We start from the raw sequence: 18,348 nt of genomic DNA on the forward strand, positions 1-18,348 counted from the left end.
CAGACTAGGCGGTCTCCTACATCTGGACACCCATTTGGTTTCTGATTACTCTAAATAATGCATGAGGACATGAAAAATCGGTCAAATGGGCTCTATCATTTGCACGAGTCGCAACAGTTCACTACTGTAAATAATAAGCAAAATAGACACGTTTCCCTGCTGAGCCGAGAAGACAACTGCCATGTGACAACATTCCTGTCTTCCCCTTTCCACAGTAGCACTTAACAATTTAATACAAAGCAGTCACTTCCCACAAACTCAATGAGGTAGACAGGGTCAACCGAACCCACCTTTAAACTCAATATAATAAAACATCTGGTGCTTTTTGAGCCACAGGTCAAATAGTATTTAAACTTTATATTATCTTACATCTTGTCCACCATAGATACATAGTTCTGATGTCAGCCACTTCAGGATTGTCTTGCCAATATCCATGCTGTCAATCTTCATGGATGACGATGTGAGGATGTTGTTCTGGGGTGACGGGGTGGTAAGAAAAAAAAAACAAAACAAAAACAAAAAAATAGGTCCAAAGCTGAAGTGTATTAGTTCATGTTTGAGTACTTAAATGGCTTTAATCAAACTTTCTTCACTGAGTTCTACCCTAAGTGTATTGATATGATATAGAAATCAGACATTTTGGTAGATGTAGAGAGGATTGATTCCAGCCAGTCAGCTTATTGGAGGGCAACAGTAGAGGAAATGGGAAGGAGGTGCTTTTGGCAAAGGCAAGTTTTTTTTTTTTTTTTTTTTTTTTTTTTTGAATATTCAAGCACACCTTTGAGCTTGTCTGAAAAGGTTGTGGCTTCAAATCTGACTCCATTCAAAGCTTTGGCTCCTGATGCGAATAACGAGATCCTTTTCTTGCCACTGACAGACAGCAAACGTCCCCCCCCCCCCTCGTTTCAGAACAGCTTATGATCTGGGTAGTTAAAATTCTAAGAAGCTTTGGCGCAGAAGTGTTCTGGCACCAGTGAGCAAAAGGTACGCTCCGCACGTCCCGTCTCCCTGTTAGTTCATCCACTTCCGGCAATTCCAGGCTCCACAATGGCAGGGGATTTTGTGTTGATCGTCCTCGAAGTCGAACTGATAGTCATACGTCAGCTAACGGCCCATCAGAGAGCATGCAAGAGGGAGACACACGTAAAAGATCGTTTATAAGATCAACAAAGTAAATACACCACAAGACTTTGAATGCCAAGCAACAGGTTGATCCATGAGACTCTTACCTCCTCCCCCTTGGGGATCCTACGACTGGAAATGATGATGATTTTGTCCTCTTTGTCGAACGTCACCACTTCGGCAACACAGTTGGGTGCACAGGAATGGTTGACGTAGCTGGTCAATGAAGCACACGCGCGCCACGCACACACACACACAATGTATCTCCCAAGTGAGTCCAACATCAAAGAGAGTCGGAGAAAATCAGAGATCAGCAAAAAAAAAAAAAAAAAAAAAAAAAAAAAAACACTGTATCTTACCGTGCAGGGCCTCCAGTAAGGGTGGCATCTATTACATGCTCATTATTGATGCGGAACATGTAGATCCCCCGATTCTGATTGAGAACAAATATGAATATATTGATCATCAGACAGCCTGATGCAAGACAAAATTTTGAGGGCATCAGGAAATCAGCTGCAAGTACTGAGGATTACTCAAAACGTGTTCAGACCAAACGTGTGTTACTGAAATACATTTCCAAACTTGGCCGCCCTCGTTGTTTAGTTTACAAACCTGCTCCTCGTAGATTTTCTCCCGCCGATTTGCCACTTCATTACGAATGATGGTGCCAATGTACTCAATGACCATCGTGTGTTTTTCAAGGTCTTTAGCTGCGTACAGGCCCAGCCCCTGAATCCGGGAGCGAGCCAGGTACACGTTATTCTTCCACTCGGTTTTTAACCTCCGGTACTGAGAGGACTTGGAGTGAACAAACTGTTTGCTGTAGGGGGTATTGATCTCCCCTGTGAATGTGCTCTGGTAGGCTTTGGACATACTGGTGCTGTTCAATGTATGGGGCCTAAGACACACAACACAAATATGGTAACGATATGGTAAAGAGTATTACTTTCTAATCAATGGTGACACTACATCCTGCATTCGTATGCGTTAGAGGAGTATTCACATTGAAAGCCTCACCTTTTGCAGTGTGTGAGGACCTTGGGCTCAGAGCGTGCACAACCAGTGGGGTTAATCATGAGAGGGAGTTCCATAAGAGGATGCCGGCCATATCGGAACGTGTAGTCTTGACAGTTCTCCACCCCGGGAAGCTAAATAGCGAGAGGTTTGGTAAACGTGCATGCTTAAAAGGGATCTTCATCTCTGCCCATTCATCAGTTATCAGCTGTGCGACGGGATCTGAAGGGATCTGCTTACCGACTCGGTGATGCGCATCACAGCATGGACGGTGAGGCCGTACATCTCCTCTCCCTTTACATGGTCTGTGAAGAGCTTCAGCATGGCCGCATCTTCACGCAACTTGGCAACCTTATGCACAATCTTCTCCCAGATGCCTGATGTTTAAAAAGACAAGACGGCAGGACATTAAATCAAACCTCGAGACCAATTTCACACCAAAGTGCTCAATCTTTAAAGGGGAATAGGAAAGTTTCAAAAATGTTATATACCATCTGGACTGCTCTCCTTGAAGTGCAGGTCTTCCTGTCCGTACTCCAGCACTCGCACTTCAAACAAGGGTTTGCCGTCCTGCTCCCCGATGCGGCAGCGGTATCGGCAGCGGCGGTTGGGCACCCGGGTGCTCCAGTAGATGCGCGTGGCCTCGTACCCCACGGGGAAGATGGCGGTGGGCGAGTGGAAGGCGGCCATCTGAGAGGGCAGGAGCTGACCGACCGCGTGGAAGATGAGGCCCCCGACGCGGAACAGGTGCACGCGGTCTCCGCGCTGCAGGATGCTGGCGATCTGCTTGACCTCGTCCCGCTCGATGTAGACGCGGCGGAAGACGGCGAAGTTGCTCAGCTCCTCCTCGCTGGGGCCCTTTAGCTTGTGCTGCGTGCAGAGCATGGTCTTGTCCTTGAAGAACATGCAGCGGGCGCGGATGGCGCAGGCGAAGTGGTAGACGTTGGGGCAGCGCAGGCGGTTGCAGCTGTTGGTGGCGCCCGTCTTCTGGCAGAAGGCGCAGCGCGTGCGCAGGCCGCGACGCAGGGCCACCTCCACGTTGATGAGCGCGCCCCCCTGCGTCTCGTAGACCTCCGTGGACCACAGCGCGCAGTTGAGGTGCACCCACAGGTCCACGTCGATGTTCAGGAGGCGGGCGGGGCCGTCCGTGGCGCCGTCCCCCTCCTCGTGGCAGAAGCAGCACTTGCGTTTGTCTCGCGGCAACTTTTCCGGGCGGAGCGTGATCCGCAGACGCTCCATGAGCTCGGACACCTCGCGACTGTTCTCCTTCTTGGAGCCGCCCTTGCGGATGGTGATGACCAGGTGAAGTCTTTTCCAGCGCACGCCTTTCCACTTTTTGATCTTGGGTCGCACCTCGTCATCCTCGGACAGGGGCCTGCTGCGGTGTTTGACGGGTCTGGGGGAGACCTCCATCGCGGGGGAGTCCTGAGGCACGGAGCGAGCGGCAGCACAGACCGCCTCTTCCTCCGACGTGGCGGTGAGGGACGAGAGAAAGGCCTCCTCAGCCTCAGGCTCGGGTTTAACATGAGGGCTCCGAGACTCTATATTCAAAGACTCGACCTGAGGCTCCGTCTTGACGAGAGCGCCCAGGCTAGGCGAGGACTTCAGCTGAACAGAAGGCTCAAGGTCCAGTTCTGGTTGCGGATCAGGGTGAGACTGAGCGACGGGTTCAGGTTCAGCAGGTGTGGGTGCTGGTGGTGAAGGTGGCGGAGATTCCTCAACAGGAATGATGGGAAGATGTCGTACATCCAGGTCTGATACATTAGTCATGTAACAGTGCTGAGCAGGTTGGTCTTCATGCTCTGGGTATTCCTAATTATTAACGAACACAGAATTAATTTTGGGAGACGATAGTAGGAATACATTTATAAAAAATATATACAATGAGTCCCCGCTTAACGACGGGTCTGGATAACGACAGACCGGAGTTGCAACTTTTACAACACAGAGGAGCAGTGGCAGCACAGTGGGGTGATGTGGGGTGTTGTGGGGTGTTGTGTACGATAGGCTGCACTGCCTCAGCTTATCTCGGCAACGCGATCGCTCTCTCTCACGCTGTACGCACGCACAAGAACATTGTTAGTTTTTTTTTTTTCCCCGATACTGTATTTACGATAAAAGCATATCTAAATCTAGGGTCATGCTTAATGACGAAAACTGCTTTACGACAGACTTTTCAGTCTCTAACCCAGTCATTAAGCGGGCCTCACTGTATATTGTATTTCTGCACTCCCATACATGTAGTTTGATTTTCAAATTTATAATAAAATGTAAAAATATAAATGCAAATATCCCTCCTACATACGCATACGTTTAATAAATAATCTATGCAACCAACCTGCTTGATTAGAGACAGAATGTCGACCTCCTTCTTCAGAGTACAGCCTGGCAAAGTGACATCGAACTGTCTCAGCCATTCTGCCTCTCCACTTGCAGATTGGTCAGTCTTCACACACAGGCCTCCTACGTTATGGACAAAAGAAAAAGAAGAAAAATGTGTTTTTAGAACAAAATCGACAGACACCAAACACTCAAGTTCAAAAACAGTCACCTACTGTTTAACAATAATTAAACCTTATTTGTTTATTCATATTTATAAACCAAATGTCTCATCTATGAATAAAAATACTAGTAAAGCAGTAAATATCACACTATCAAACTTGACATAAAAAGGATTTGGACTGCTGCATATAAATTGACTACCAATGACGGCAGTAAAAGTCCAGAAAATAACAGATTCTAAGTTACCCGAGCTGGAGAAGTCGGGTGGTTTCCCAGGGCCAACACCAGCCGCCCTACCAGGACTCTGGGGGAATGCCACTTCGTAGGAACCAGGGATACGCATGTGTAGCAGCTGAGCAACTGCCACCATGACAGAGTTCAGATTCTATCGGAAGACCAATTGTGGCGGAGTTAACACAGGAATTAAATTGGATTGTTAAAAGAGGATTCAGACAAACTGAAGCTTCAATACCTTGGCCGCAGCTGCTGAGAGAGATAAGGTGACAGACACTTCGTTGCTCCTGGCTTTGTCCCAAGGGCTGGAAGAGGAGCCGTCTTTCCCCTCTACTGCCTCAAAGGGTTTAGTCTCTGGGAAATCTGAACATTTGTGAGGGGGGGGGGGGGGGGGGGGGGGGGGGGGTTATAAGATGTCTCCATCACATAAGAACAGGACAGCAAATCAAAGTTCAGGAACAGACATCAGGGAACAAAATCTAAGAAAACATACTAGGTATAGAAGAGCGAGGGATGATGGATATGACGGGAGAAATGGCCCTCTCATTCTCCTCCTCTTTCGGCTCCAGCAGATGAGGAAAACGCGACACTTCGTCACCAAGGTGGCTTTCAGGCGATGACGCAGGCACAATGCTGTCCGGAGCATCGCTGTCATCATCACTCTCCATCCTGAGGGGAAACCATTCATGAGTTCTCTGCCGGGCCACAAAGTAGGGCTGGAGTAACTTTCCCGACACCGTGCGACGTACCTCATGTCTTCGTTCTGGTTATGTGGAGGAGTGGGGAGAGCCGCTAGAATATCCACACTCTTCACCTCCTCAGGAACAGGGTCTTAAGGGACAGGAAGAAGCACTCTGAGCACCCAGTCTGATTTATCTAGACAAGCTAAGGCACTGGACATGTCAGCATTGTTACCCATTGCGTCCTCTGAAGCCTCTCTCGCTCCCTTGTCTTCCGCCAGCTCGTCTACCGCGGTCACGCCATTTAAAAGTTTGTGCTGCACCGAAGGGGGCGGAGTCGGGGGAAGAGATGAAGGAGGCGTGGGAGGATTGCTGAGGTTATTCTGGTGGAAGAGGAGAACATTTTTAGCGCATGATACATAACCAAGAACCATGTCTTCTAACACAACAGTTATTCAGGAGCATCTTCCAAACCTACAGAAAATTGCAAGACTACAAAACTAGTGTGCACAAAACCTAACAACCCAAGGATTTTCTTGTGAAGTCAATGAGTAATAGAGCACTCTGGAATTGCATACATGTACAATTGTACCTTAGTTAGGAGTTGGGAATAGTAGTCTGGAATGTTGTCTATTACTGCATTTCCAAAAGAGCCCTTCAGTGGAGTCTTGCCATTAGCAGGGCTGCTGCCAAAAGGAGCAAACAAATCCAGACTAGCCGTAATGGAGGGTTCCATTAGAGGAAGGAGAGAGAGACCCTGAGGGTAAAAACGAAAAAGAGGGGAGGGGTGTTAATTAAGGAATGCTGCCAAAATGTGTCTAATAAAATGTTGAATCGTTAAACTAATTTTTATAATTGTGTGAAACGGGAAAGGAACTCGTCCATACTTGTTTAAGCTGTTTCATTATTGCTTCGGTTTTTCCAACCTCGTCTTTTTTAGTTTTCTTCCGAGAGTTTGGTCCACGCTCCCCAGCCTTTGTCGTGCGCTTAGTCTTTGCTACCGGAGCTCTTTTAGAGATTGATTGAAGATCCTAAGAACAAGTAATTAACACGAAAGGGATTAGAAAACAAAAAGGTCTTTCTTTGACGTGTCACTACCTAACGTCTTTTTTTTACCTCCATGTTTCGTGGTGTTCCCTGAAGTTTTTGCTCCAGCATTGCCAGCTTGCTGTTTATATGACCATTTATCTCATTGTGTATTCCATCAGATGGCCTCTGGGATGCCAATTGAAGATTCTTGGTTCGAAGGAGCTTCTGCAAAAGTTGTTGTCCTGTCTCCGTTTTGGGGATTTGTGCTGCAGGGTCTCCCGATTGATTTCCAGGCCCGGATGCAGAGCTGATAAATCCACTAGCATTACTGTTACTGACCAACTCGCCAGTTATTTCTCGCTTAACAGCTGCAGTAGGAGTCTCTCCAGCATTTCCCGAGTCACACTGGATCTCACGAGGTTCCTGTTTTATGTTTTGGAGTGTGATTTTGCATGGATGTCCTTCAGAAGTCAGTGGTGGTGAATGAGATACATCACCATCAGCCACCACTGGAGTTAATGGATGTTGTGGGAAGCTCTCATTGGACTTAGGAGATGGGCCATTAGGTGGAACAGAAGTGGCGGTCATATCATTACTGTGGCTCTGGGGCTCTGACTTGAGACCTAATAAATCTTGTGGAGTCTTGGCCATTGGAGATCTCAGTGGTGAAGCTGCTGGTGTTCCCACATTGTTAAACGGGCTGCTATGGCCAATAACGAACTCTGATCTCGATGGAGGTGACAGATGGGTAGAGTGAGATGGTGTGCCCGAATCTTGTTTACTGAAAGATGCTGGGCTTGAGCCAGCTTCTTGAACAGTAGATCCAGCAGGAGAACCCACATGGGAAGGAGATGCCTGAAAAGGACTACGTGCGGTCATCCCATGAGACTGCTGTCCTGGTGGCGTCTGGGTCTGACCCATGCCCATGATTTGCCTTTGCTGACTCGAGAGGGGGCTGCCAGGCGAACCCTGACCCATAAGCTGACGAGGGGACAATGGCCTAGTCATGTGACCAAGAGGTGCCGTGCGAACTGGACCCATCATTGGTCGATTCAAAGGCACCTGACCTCTCATCATTTGATGTTGCTGCTGGTGCATCATCTGCTGCACACTACCGTATTGAGGCGAGGTTCCTTGCGATGTTTGTTGCGGCAGCGATCCAGCGCCCTGATGATACTGTGGAGTCATGACGGAGGGCTGGCCCATTACTCCTTGGTGCTCTGGAGACTCCACTGGACCTTGTTTACCTGCAAAGCCATAGGGGTGCTGTTGCTGCGTCTCGAGCCCTGGCATTCTTTGGCCAACAGGTTGGCCCTGTTGACCATGAGGACGCATTTGTGCCTGTCCCTGTCCCTGTAATCTTAGAATCTGGCCCTGCTGCTGTGCCTGTCTCTGAGCAATCATGGCCTGAATTTGTTGCAGTTGCTGGTTAGGAGGAAGGTGACGCAGCTGTGGGTTCTGTGCAATGAAGGCCTGAATGTTGATTGCGGTTCGTATTTGCCCAGGAGCACCGGGCCTTGGGGACATCATCACTTGCTGTCCTCTGTTCATCTGCTCAAGCAAGGCTTGCTTCTGCTGCTGGTGCAACACATCTTGTTGATTCGCATTCCCAGCCATTGCAGCTGGATTTTGGCCACTCTGCTGACCCAGCATGCTTTGCAGTTGCTGTGGAACACTTTGACCTCCTTGTTGTGGCTGTTGGGAGACGTAACACATTTGCTGACCTTCTTGTTTCACTTGTTCTGCACCGAGAGAGTTTTGCCTCTGAAGAACGAGCTGCATCTGTTGTTGCTGTTGTTGCATCTGCTGTTGCTGCACTTGAGGTTGTATTCCAGCCTGCTGGCCCGTAACATAGCCATGTTGCTGTACTGGGCCGGCATTCTGTCCAGGCTGCTGCTGTTTGGCTTGTTGCTGAGTCATATAGGCAAGTGTTTGCTGTTGCTGCCCGGCTGCTCCGGGCAAATCTCCACCCGGCACCTGAGGCATCTGAACCGGAATGGAGGGTCCACCCTGCTGTGGTGGGGTTTTCGGACTGAGAATTCCTGCGTCTTTAGGAGCAGGGCTTTGAACATCTTGCGAGAGGGGCGGAACGACCTGCTGCAAATTCTCCACACCGCCTTGAACATTGCTCGAAGGGGGCGTTCCCAACGTCACTTGTGGCTCTAATGGGTTTACTTGTGCCGGTTGTCTCTGCTGGGGCATTTGCTGCTGTTGGAGCTGTGCGTGGGTCTTTGACGCGTTCTGCTGTTGCTGAGTAAGAAGCATTCGCTGTGCCAAAACATTCTGCTGTTGAGGTGCACCTTGAAGTTCACCTTGCGGTCCTCTAAGAATATGTTGTGGTCCACCAGGTCCCTGCTGACTCATCAAACCCTGAGGTCTCTGAAGCTGCTGCACCGCTTGACTTCCAGTCATGCCTTGTTGGCCCGGCATCATATTTTGATTTTGAGTCAGTGGCTGAGCCATGAGATTTGGCTGCGCCTGCCTGACTCCCTGGTTCCCCATCATGCCCTGAGGAACCTGGAGTAGACTTTGCTGATTTTGTGGGGTGGATATTAATCCTGGTTGAAGATTGGACTGTTGCTGTCCCATTAACGGGTTGCCGATCAAAGCCTGAGGTGGCTGACCACCCACAGTCCCAGCTTGCTGACTCAAAACACCTTGTTGTTGACTTTGATGTGGCATAGGCTGCTGGCTCATCATAAACTGCTGCTGTTGCTGTAGTTTCTGGACCATCTGCATCCTTTGCTGCAACTGTCGGTCCTGAAGAAGCCTTGGATCCGGTCCTTGTGCTCCAGTGCCTTGTGGGAAGAATCCACCAGGTGTGCCAGGTGGCACAGGACCATGCACCCCAGCATGATGAGTTTGGGCACCAGGAAACGGATGCACTTGTGGCATTCTAACAGGCATACCTCCTTGAGGAACGCCTCCAGATACTTGACCCATCATTGGTGCACCTTGCTGGCCCATCATCATCTGTCCAGGCATCTTTGAAAGCATGTGTGGACCTTGGTTGGGAGGACCAGGTGCAAGCATGGAGGAGCTTTGCTGATGTTGTTGCTGCTTACTTCTGTATTCGGCGATCAGATTAGTATGCTCCTTCTGCTGTTTACGTACCTGGAAGGGTGGAGATGAGATTTTAATGGAAAGATTCTTATCTGGTACATAAAAAACACACACACAAATCAGGCTGTTCACTTGTTAATATAAAAGACAAATGTTTGCTCACCTGGTCCAGTTGTTTCTGGATCTTACTTTGCTCTTCGGTGACCAATTTTAGCTTTTCGGCATCTGCCTCTGCAAATTCTCGCCCTGCTTTCTTAGCAGTGCGTTGCTTAGCACAAAGCGCTTTGCGAGATTTGCGATGAGCACCTATCTGCTCCTCTAAAAACTTCAGCTGCATCTGTAGCAACTGTTGGGTGTGCGCAAGCCATTCTTCATATTGGTGCTGCTCAGCATCATCTATTTTGCAGAGGGATTGAAATGTGGTATGATAAATATGTAGACAAAAGGTTTATACATTTGCCTCTATTAACACAGTAATTGTGGTACAACACAATTAATTGTGGTACAAGGAACCTATGTGGTAAAGACAAAAAGTACAGGAAGATATCACAAGTACAGAACATACTAATGATGCCTTGAACAAACTGGGGAGGGTTAGGTCGTGGTTGAGCCTGGTCACTGCTTTCCCCCTCCTGAAAACAACAGAAAGTGGCACACACTTTAATAAATCACAGAAACTGAAACATAAGCTGAACGTAAAAGGAAATTCATCAACCTTAGATGATCCAGGTCCAATGTGGGTTTGAGGGTCTCCACTTCCTGGAGTTGAGGCCAGCCTCTGAGCCAAAATAGTTACTTGTTGCCTGACCCCATGAAGAAAAAAAATATATATATATGATGAACGTTAACCAAGGCTATGTAAGAAGACTGAATGATCTGGTTAATTGTTAAATTAACATAAGTACCTATTGATCCCGGGTGGTACACCCATGGGGTCTTGAGTCAATACCCTTTTAATGCCTTTCAGGGCAACCATTTTTGCCTTTGCAATAGGATCCATTATATCATCAGTCATAAACTTATCCAGATCTACAAGAACACAAAGCAACACATACATGTAAAGATGCAGTGTCCTCAACAAATGCAAAAGCCAAAAGATGAACTACGCAAAACAAAAAAAAAAATACCTTTATCAGGGAAGAAGTTGCTGGGGAGAGATTGCTGTTTTGCCAAGTGTTGAGGTAGTGGTGCTTGGTGCTGTGGATTAAGCCCAGGGTGTATGTTAGTTGGCTGTCCGCCTCGCATCATACCTTGCGGTTGTCCCATCGCTACAGGTTGAGGTGGAGGCATTGTTGCACCAAGTAACCTCTGCTGCTGTGGTGTAAGCATGTTAGGGGGCCTCGGTCCCATTCCAGGTTGACTCACAATACCCTGAGGTGGACGATGATGTGGCAGCAAAATCTGATTTGGCCCTCCGGGAGGTTGTTGCTGATTCTGAAGATTGTGAAGGTGACTTCCTAACCCTCCCTGTAAAGAGTTCATCTGCTGTTGCTGCTGTTTCTGAAGCTCTTTCTTTTCATGCTCCAGTAAGTCCTGAATCAATAAAGGCAGCTCGCTCGCCTCCAACGAGCTTTCTACTTTGTCAAGGTCAACCGCAGGGGAATGCTGCCCTCCACCATCTGGTAGGCCCAGGGGATCCTCACCCAAGTCCGAATGAGTCGAAGTTGTTTGAAATGACAGCGAATCAGCTTGGGTAGGAAGAGGAAATGGCACACCCCCTAAACGAACAGTGCTGAGTGACGCGGATGAATTTTCCGGCTGAGTCGAGGACTTGGATGGCGTTGCACCAAGAAGCAAAGAAACAGCCTGTCCCATTTCATCTTTAACCACAGCCTGTGATGGTTGCTGCTGCTCAGCCAAGTCCTTCTCCTCAAGCTTTATAGAAGGGAGTCCACCAGTGTCTGAGCACTCCGTCTTCAGTGGATGTGCAACACTGCAAGATGATGTGCCCTCGGTTTTTGAAGGTTGCTTGAGATCTGTGAGTGAGCCCTTGACAATTGAACCAGCTTTAGGTCTCTCTTCTGTCTTCATTTCTGCACCGACGGTGGTACTCGAGCCTTCTACTTCTGCTTCAACAAGACGCAACTGGTCCGTAAAAACATCCTTAGGATCACCTTGGTCAAGTTCCGGGTCGGTGTATGCAAGCAAGTCGAATTCATCACTGTTGAGCAGATCATCCAAATGTGGATCATTGGTCTCAAGGTTGTCGAGGTTCCCCAAATCATCGTCCCCTTTGTCGGGATCCAGGTCGAGGGCAAGGTCATCCTCATCCTCAACTCCGGCCTCTGTTCCTGCATCTCCCAGGTCTTTGGCAACAAAAGGATCCTCAAGATCAGGCTCTGGTAAGTCAACAGCATCTTCAGCCGACTGTTGCTCCCCTACAGTATTGTTCTGAGAACCCTGCTGCTGCGCATCTGAGCGGGAACCAGATGTATTTGAAGGGGTAATTGGCACCTGCTGAGGTTGTAGCTGGGAAGGAGACGGAGGAATATTGCCCTGCTGAGGAATTAACAAGCCCATGCTGGGCTGTGGCATCCCAAGTCTGGCCTCTTGCCCACCCTCTGCCTGAGTATCAAGAGGAGGAGGCAAGTGTGGTGGGACAAATGAAGCAGTCACTTCTGGTTGTGGTATAAACATGCGAGGGCGGGGTTGAGGTCCCCTTGGTAAAAACTGGGGCCCCAGTGGTATCCTCTGGGCATTATGCTTTAATTCTATGAACTGTGGTGGAGGCCCAGTCACACAAGGTTGCACTGTCTCTGTTCCAGTGCTTTGTGCCACTGCAAGAGAATTAGGCATGCCTTGCATACCCTGCATACCGAGAGGATTGTTCATAGAAGCATTCAGGTGATGTCTGGGCCCAATATCCATCATGGACGGTTGCGCAAACCTCCGTGGACCAACAGCTTGTCCTTGCCATTGTGTAGGAAATGGTGCCCGTGGATACATGCCCTGGGGGATATTAGGGCCAGCTTGCCTAAAGACGAACAAAAGGACACTTACATTTATTATTTGCAGGTTACATAGTAATAATCATGAAGGTGCTTGAATGAGCACTTAGCACACATGAAATATTTAGGAAAATTACTGAGCCAGACATACCTTAAAACATTAGGGTCTATAATACCAGGTGTTCCTGATGGGGGTGGGCGACACATTTTCTCTTCCACTGTCCCCATAGGCAAAGCCAACTTGCCAGTGACGGCTATCTGAGCAACCGCGGCTCTGTCCTAATATGCATATTGATAAGAAAATTAACAACTAGAGATCAACATCATACAGTAATATGGAAACATTGATATGTAAGATATGTAATATTTAGTAAACATGCATATATAGTAAAAACAAACAATCTTTCTGCCATACAGGTCCTCATCTCAGCGGAAAGTGTTAAGGCATACCTGTGGGTAAGGAGGTGGTGCCCGTTGTGTTTTATCTTGCTGATAACCTGCCATTTCTCCTTCTTGCCAATTTGAAGCATTATTAGTGGCTGCACTTGCCTCCTTCTCTTGGCGGAGTGAGGTCCTCTGCATTTTCTGCCGGATCAGAAATTCTCTAAGTCTCTGCCTCTGCAGGGAAAGAGAGAAGCAGAGCTGTTGAGCATCGTGTTAACGACTTGCCACTAACAATCTCGAACCACTTGGGAGTTGTTCAATTACCTGTCTATGCTTTTCGAGCTCAGACGGACTTAGGCCAATGAGAGCCTGATCCTGACCAGTCGAAAGCTCAGGTAGTTCTTGAGTGGCTGGCATGCCTGGCATGTGTGGTGCATCCGGTGGCCGCACGGAAATGCCGTCTTGGTTTCCAGATGATAGTGCTATTCTAGTATTTACGTCTGCAGCCATGGTTTGTGACTGGGGGAGCTGAACCTGAGCTTGGTGAGTCATCACTTGCTGCTGGCTCATTGCCTGCTGCTGGCCGATTTGAAGGGCGCCCATACTGGGGCTGACGCTAAAAGGTCCGGGAGGTTTTCCAGTGAGAGGATCCCCTACAGATGGCGAACAAGGAGGCTGCTGGCTATGGTGAGGAGAGCCTCTGAAGGGAACCTCGGTGGGTGCTGAAGTTGTCCGAGGAGGTTTGTGTAAAGAGGTAAAAGGGTCCGTGGACTGAGGTCGTGAGGGTGGCCGGGAGTACGGGTCTGGAGACTGAAAGCGAGGAGTGGCTGGTGACTGCACAGACAGTCCATCATTGGAGAGGACTGCTGGAGTGAGAGGTGACTGAGAACTACTTTTTGAATGAGGGCTAGAGGCCACCTTTGGATACGGTTCTTGCTGGGGTGCAGTCAGTTTTTGGGGTAAAGGGGAAGAACCGTCTCCAGACTGCGGCCGGGGTGTGAGGGGAGATTGGGCATATGGATCAGAAAATGAAGAGGGAGACTGGCGATAACTCTCAGAGGGATGATTAGGCGAGGCATTAAGTGGGAGGGGAGCAGATGAGCTCCCAGCATCCCCCTGATGCATGCGGGGTGTCATGGGAGCTTTGAACAAGCCATCGCCAGTGTCCAGCATTCCCGCTGGGGAACCTGTGCCTAGTTCCTGTCGACCAATAGAGGCACGTGGAGAAGGGGCGCGCATGTCTGCTCTGCTTTGACCCATTCCAGCTGGAGAAGAAGCCATAGCAGAGGGAGATGGAGATGAAGCGTACTCTTGTCGAACAATTCCCTGCTGGCCACGAATGGGTTCTCCAAGGTGGGTTGCGTGAGGTGGGGAGAACATAGGGGAGTCTCCCTTCCCACCAGCTTTGGGTCTGGGACTCTCAGGGAGGCGCATAGGTTCCTGAGAGGCTTGTTGGGTCTGTGGTGGAAGGACCTGTTGTGGTTTAAAAAAGGGATCGATCTGCTGGGCCCTACGAGGAGTCCCTGGCTGCATATCAAGAGATCCGAGACTGGCTGGCCGTCCCTGAGGAGCACCCTGTGGGCCAGGTAAAGGGAAACCTGAGGAGGCCTGCAGGGGGCTGGAGGAAGGATGGGAGAATGGGGTAGATGGTTGAGATTGAGCATGAGGGGACTGGGATGGTGGCTTATAAAAAGGTTCAGTCTGAACATCTGCTGAGCCTGAAGACTTCATAGATCCATCTGGGAAAAAGGTTGAAGACGCCGTATCCGGGGTAAATGGAAAGGGGCTCTCTGCAGAACTGGGCTGAGAAGGAGTGGAAAGAGATCCAGAGGGTGGTGGAATCTGAAGGTGCAGATTGGGACGTTCCCCTTTTACCCGAACCGTCTCGGTTTTAATAGGTCTTAACACCTGACTTTCAGCCTGCTGTGGAGAAGAACACAGAAAAGAGCCGATATCAGTATTGTTGTTTGAGTTTCATTTTGCTGAATTTTGAGATGTTACCCTATGGTCTAATTTTGTTTACTTTTACCAAATAACATTTGTCAAACACTTTTATGCAACACTCAATTTGCAAACCACACTTAGATGTTACCACTCAACATTTTTTGTCATCTTAAGAAAATTACACGTGCCAGTTCTCCCTACTCAGGTTGTCCTTTTTGTTGGAAAATGAGAAAAATAAAAAAAACACCCCAAAACTAACAAAAGCTACATTTTTGTTAGCATTTCTTTTCTAATTCTGTATCAAAAATGTATCGTATCGTGCTACACAAATGAGGAGTGGTGTATGAATTAAAAAATACCTTTTGTGCCTTGCTGATTCTCTGAGCCGCCCTGTTATCTTTGGCCTTTTGCTGGATGAAAAGGGAAAAAAAGCCAAGTTAATTATCAATATTTAGTCATCTCTTGCACTGTCAACATTATATCCATCTCTTACCAGATAGGGAACCTTGTCAGGAGCGGATACTTTTCTCCAAACCTTCATGATCTGCTTGCAGCGACTGGCCCAGTCTGTACAAATAAATAAAAAGCTTAGCCCCTGTATGTCAGTCGTTTGAATTAGTCATTTCAGTAATTTAATTACACCTTTGGATAGCCAAGATATTTTAATTATACATATTTATTTAATTTGGTGAATTTGTACATACCAGGGTAGTCTTGCTTGAGGTTAGGGAAATTGATATTAGCATAGAGCACAGGAGAAATGGTGGAGAGGTTTCCCAGCTCCTCGTCTTTCTCCCACCGCTGCAGACTGCGCTGGTTGTAGGAGAGGCCATCACCCTCCTGTTCAGTAGGAGTTGGAGGAGTAGAGGGTGTTGCTGGAGTAGAGGGTGTTGCCCAAGGGCTGTCCTCATCCTGTTCTGGACTGAAAAGTCCACTACGGTCACTGGGGGAGACAGACCAAATGATTACAAAACTATCACAAATGAAGATATCATGTGAACAGTTTTGAGAAAGTTTAATTCTCACCGCAGGTCAAAAAACGGGGACTGAGAAAGTCCTTGAAACGGCTCTGTGATATTAGCTGAGGGCAATGAGCCAGAGGTACCTGTAAAAGAATCAGCTAACTCACAGTCAGACTGCACTTTTAATGTCAGTGGCAAGAGCAAGCTGGCAGGTCTGCACAGAATCTGTCCATACCTGGAAGGATTCTTTGGGGCAAACCACTGCGATTTGGCTCCCCTTCTAGGACTGGCCCTTTGCCAGCTTGAACTGTGCCACTTTGAGAACTCCCCTCCAAGGGTCCAAGTACCTTCTGGAAGAACTGCTCAGAATTTTGACTTTCAGTTTCCTGTGGAAGACCTGGGCACAACAAAAAAAAAAAAGCAATTTTCACAAACCAAGTTTTATAATAATTCTGATTTATCTATTCACAAAATGTTAAGAAATTTAATCTATTGTAGCTTCTACCTTTATTCGTTTGTGTGTCTGGGCCAGAAGCATCGTCTAAACTTTGACCTTGGAGAGAGGGCTGTTCACCTGTTACCACTGAAAGACAGTGTCAAAAAATTTTTTTTGAAACAATTTTCTCCAGATAAAGTTCAGAAGCCATTGTTTTGAACACTTCACAGCTATGCAACCTACATTTCATCTCTCCCTGAGGCTTTGGGCCATCAGTCTCCTGCTTAAGCTGCATTGAGCATCCAGCAGATTGCTGGCCAGCCTCTGCTAGAAGAGAACGCATGTGAATGTAAAAACCTGTGTAATGTACAAAAGCATAACAGGTTACATACAGATTTTCCCATTAGTATAGAGTTGGGCCTAACCTGATACTGGAGCATTAGGTCTACCCACGAGAGCAGGTAACGAGGGTTTCTGAAGGCCCTGAGAAGGTCTCTGGCCCGAAGGAGCTAGAAAAGCCCTTTTACTCAGGTCAAGCAAGGTCTTCCCAAAGAAAGCTTCCTGTAGATATGCAGGAAACATATCTTCCAACTTGCTCTTCTTTCTCCCCCTACGCTTTTTCGCTTGCTCACCCTCTCCTTCCAAAGCCTTAAGATCAGGCGGATCCATGTCAGGATGAGGGCCTAAACACAAAAACACATACTAAGCTATTCATTCTTTTCATCTAAACATAAAACGTTTGTACAGACTGCTTGGCAGTTGCGTCTTGATTCCACTTGCCTTCTTCGAGTTTAGTCTCAGCTGCCTGTCCTTCGGACACACCGTCCCCAGACACAGACAGGCTTTTCCTCATCCGCGTGTGACATTTTCTTTGTCGGACCATGAACCCACCGATCCCTACAACGGAGGCAGTGTTCATTATAGCGGCCACGTAGGCTACTGTGGTAACACTGATGAACATAAGCCACCAGAAAACACATGATTATCTGATAATCAGGGATGTAGCCACCTGGCCGGTACGGTTTTCGCTTCCTCTTCTTCCCCTCATCGGTGTCTTCTACTCCACCTTTGAGAGCCTCACAGTCCGCCAGACCCTCCATGCCCCCATCTACCCCAGTCTCCTTGTCCACTCCTTCACGGTCAGGACTTCCAGGGGCTTCCAGTTTGGACTCGCACTCCATTGACTCAGCACAGCCTGTCAAAAATAAACAATCATGGCTCTATTTAAACCTGTTCACAAGCAAGAGATTCAAGGCACAACTAAACAGACATTTTTAAAGACCATATATAGTAAAAGCAAAGTCCCCAGTGCGCAAGCAAAAGACAACAAGGGGCATGGAAAAAAAAAATGGCTTAGGGCACGAGGAAACCTTGATAAAACACAAACACACACCTTTAGCCTCATCTCCATCACCTTCACCCTCTTTCAGATCTAGGCCGTCGGGGGCTCCCTCGATACAGATGGTACCCAAACGGGAGCGCCGTTGCCTTCGCTTGTGCAGGGGCGACATGGAGATGCTGCGTAGTAAGGACATGCCCGTCTCGGTCAGCCACACCCCCTCTAGCCTGTAAAACTGCGGCTCTGGATGGGCCAAACGTTAAGAGTAGATTAGAACCTTTTACATAGCATTTCAGGAACGCGTGCACAGGGAGCAAACGTTTTCCCTCGTCACGGGATGTACAAAAAAAAAAGAAAATGAAACATACCAGGTTCTTTTATCTTAAACGTAGAGATCATTGGAGACTCCACTGCAGAAAGGAAAACAAAATGTTAAAATCACCAAACGCCACTTCAAATGTTAGCTAGTGAGACAAATTTACCCTCATATACGCTAACAAAAACAGTCAGGTCCACTTCCAAGAAACTCACCAACAGGTCTGGGAACATATGGAGTGCAAGCCGTACAGGCAAAGCCTTCATCCGACGCCTGTTCTACCTCATCCTCAGTATAGAGACTCTCACATACAGCATGGACCCATCTAAGGCAGAACCACAAAGCATCAAGAACCACCCAACGTGATCAAAACTA

The 18,348-nt window shown here is 48.0% G+C and overlaps 1 protein-coding gene across 2 annotated transcripts in view; it reads right to left on the minus strand.

The window, feature by feature from the left end:
- Positions 1-717: 717 nt before the first annotated feature.
- Positions 718-18,348, minus strand: part of kmt2d (lysine (K)-specific methyltransferase 2D) — a 28,089-nt gene continuing 10,458 nt past the window's right edge. The window contains exons 18-54 of one of the 2 annotated variants that reach the window (XM_077018547.1): positions 18,189-18,298; positions 18,026-18,067; positions 17,712-17,900; positions 17,328-17,513; positions 17,099-17,215; positions 16,744-17,001; positions 16,562-16,645; positions 16,388-16,465; positions 16,118-16,279; positions 15,947-16,040; positions 15,625-15,863; positions 15,414-15,487; positions 15,280-15,330; positions 13,301-14,899; positions 13,043-13,210; positions 12,744-12,871; positions 10,772-12,618; positions 10,550-10,673; positions 10,360-10,447; positions 10,210-10,276; positions 9,808-10,040; positions 6,669-9,695; positions 6,440-6,583; positions 6,145-6,309; positions 5,788-5,935; positions 5,622-5,703; positions 5,366-5,541; positions 5,111-5,235; positions 4,885-5,023; positions 4,475-4,599; positions 2,628-3,948; positions 2,377-2,513; positions 2,140-2,270; positions 1,735-2,020; positions 1,482-1,555; positions 1,230-1,338; positions 718-1,104 (exon numbers count right to left, since the gene is read on the minus strand). In XM_077018547.1, coding sequence (XP_076874662.1) covers positions 1,012-1,104; positions 1,230-1,338; positions 1,482-1,555; positions 1,735-2,020; positions 2,140-2,270; positions 2,377-2,513; positions 2,628-3,948; positions 4,475-4,599; positions 4,885-5,023; positions 5,111-5,235; positions 5,366-5,541; positions 5,622-5,703; positions 5,788-5,935; positions 6,145-6,309; positions 6,440-6,583; positions 6,669-9,695; positions 9,808-10,040; positions 10,210-10,276; positions 10,360-10,447; positions 10,550-10,673; positions 10,772-12,618; positions 12,744-12,871; positions 13,043-13,210; positions 13,301-14,899; positions 15,280-15,330; positions 15,414-15,487; positions 15,625-15,863; positions 15,947-16,040; positions 16,118-16,279; positions 16,388-16,465; positions 16,562-16,645; positions 16,744-17,001; positions 17,099-17,215; positions 17,328-17,513; positions 17,712-17,900; positions 18,026-18,067; positions 18,189-18,298 — 12,220 coding nt within the window. In that variant the 3' untranslated portion in view covers positions 718-1,011. The remainder of the gene's footprint in view (positions 1,105-1,229; positions 1,339-1,481; positions 1,556-1,734; positions 2,021-2,139; positions 2,271-2,376; positions 2,514-2,627; positions 3,949-4,474; positions 4,600-4,884; positions 5,024-5,110; positions 5,236-5,365; positions 5,542-5,621; positions 5,704-5,787; positions 5,936-6,144; positions 6,310-6,439; positions 6,584-6,668; positions 9,696-9,807; positions 10,041-10,209; positions 10,277-10,359; positions 10,448-10,549; positions 10,674-10,771; positions 12,619-12,743; positions 12,872-13,042; positions 13,211-13,300; positions 14,900-15,279; positions 15,331-15,413; positions 15,488-15,624; positions 15,864-15,946; positions 16,041-16,117; positions 16,280-16,387; positions 16,466-16,561; positions 16,646-16,743; positions 17,002-17,098; positions 17,216-17,327; positions 17,514-17,711; positions 17,901-18,025; positions 18,068-18,188; positions 18,299-18,348) is intronic. The other variant, XM_077018548.1, reaches the window with a different exon arrangement.

The sequence above is a fragment of the Brachyhypopomus gauderio genome, chromosome 10 (assembly GCF_052324685.1).
Source record: "Brachyhypopomus gauderio isolate BG-103 chromosome 10, BGAUD_0.2, whole genome shotgun sequence".
Taxonomy (NCBI): Eukaryota; Metazoa; Chordata; class Actinopteri; order Gymnotiformes; family Hypopomidae; genus Brachyhypopomus; species Brachyhypopomus gauderio.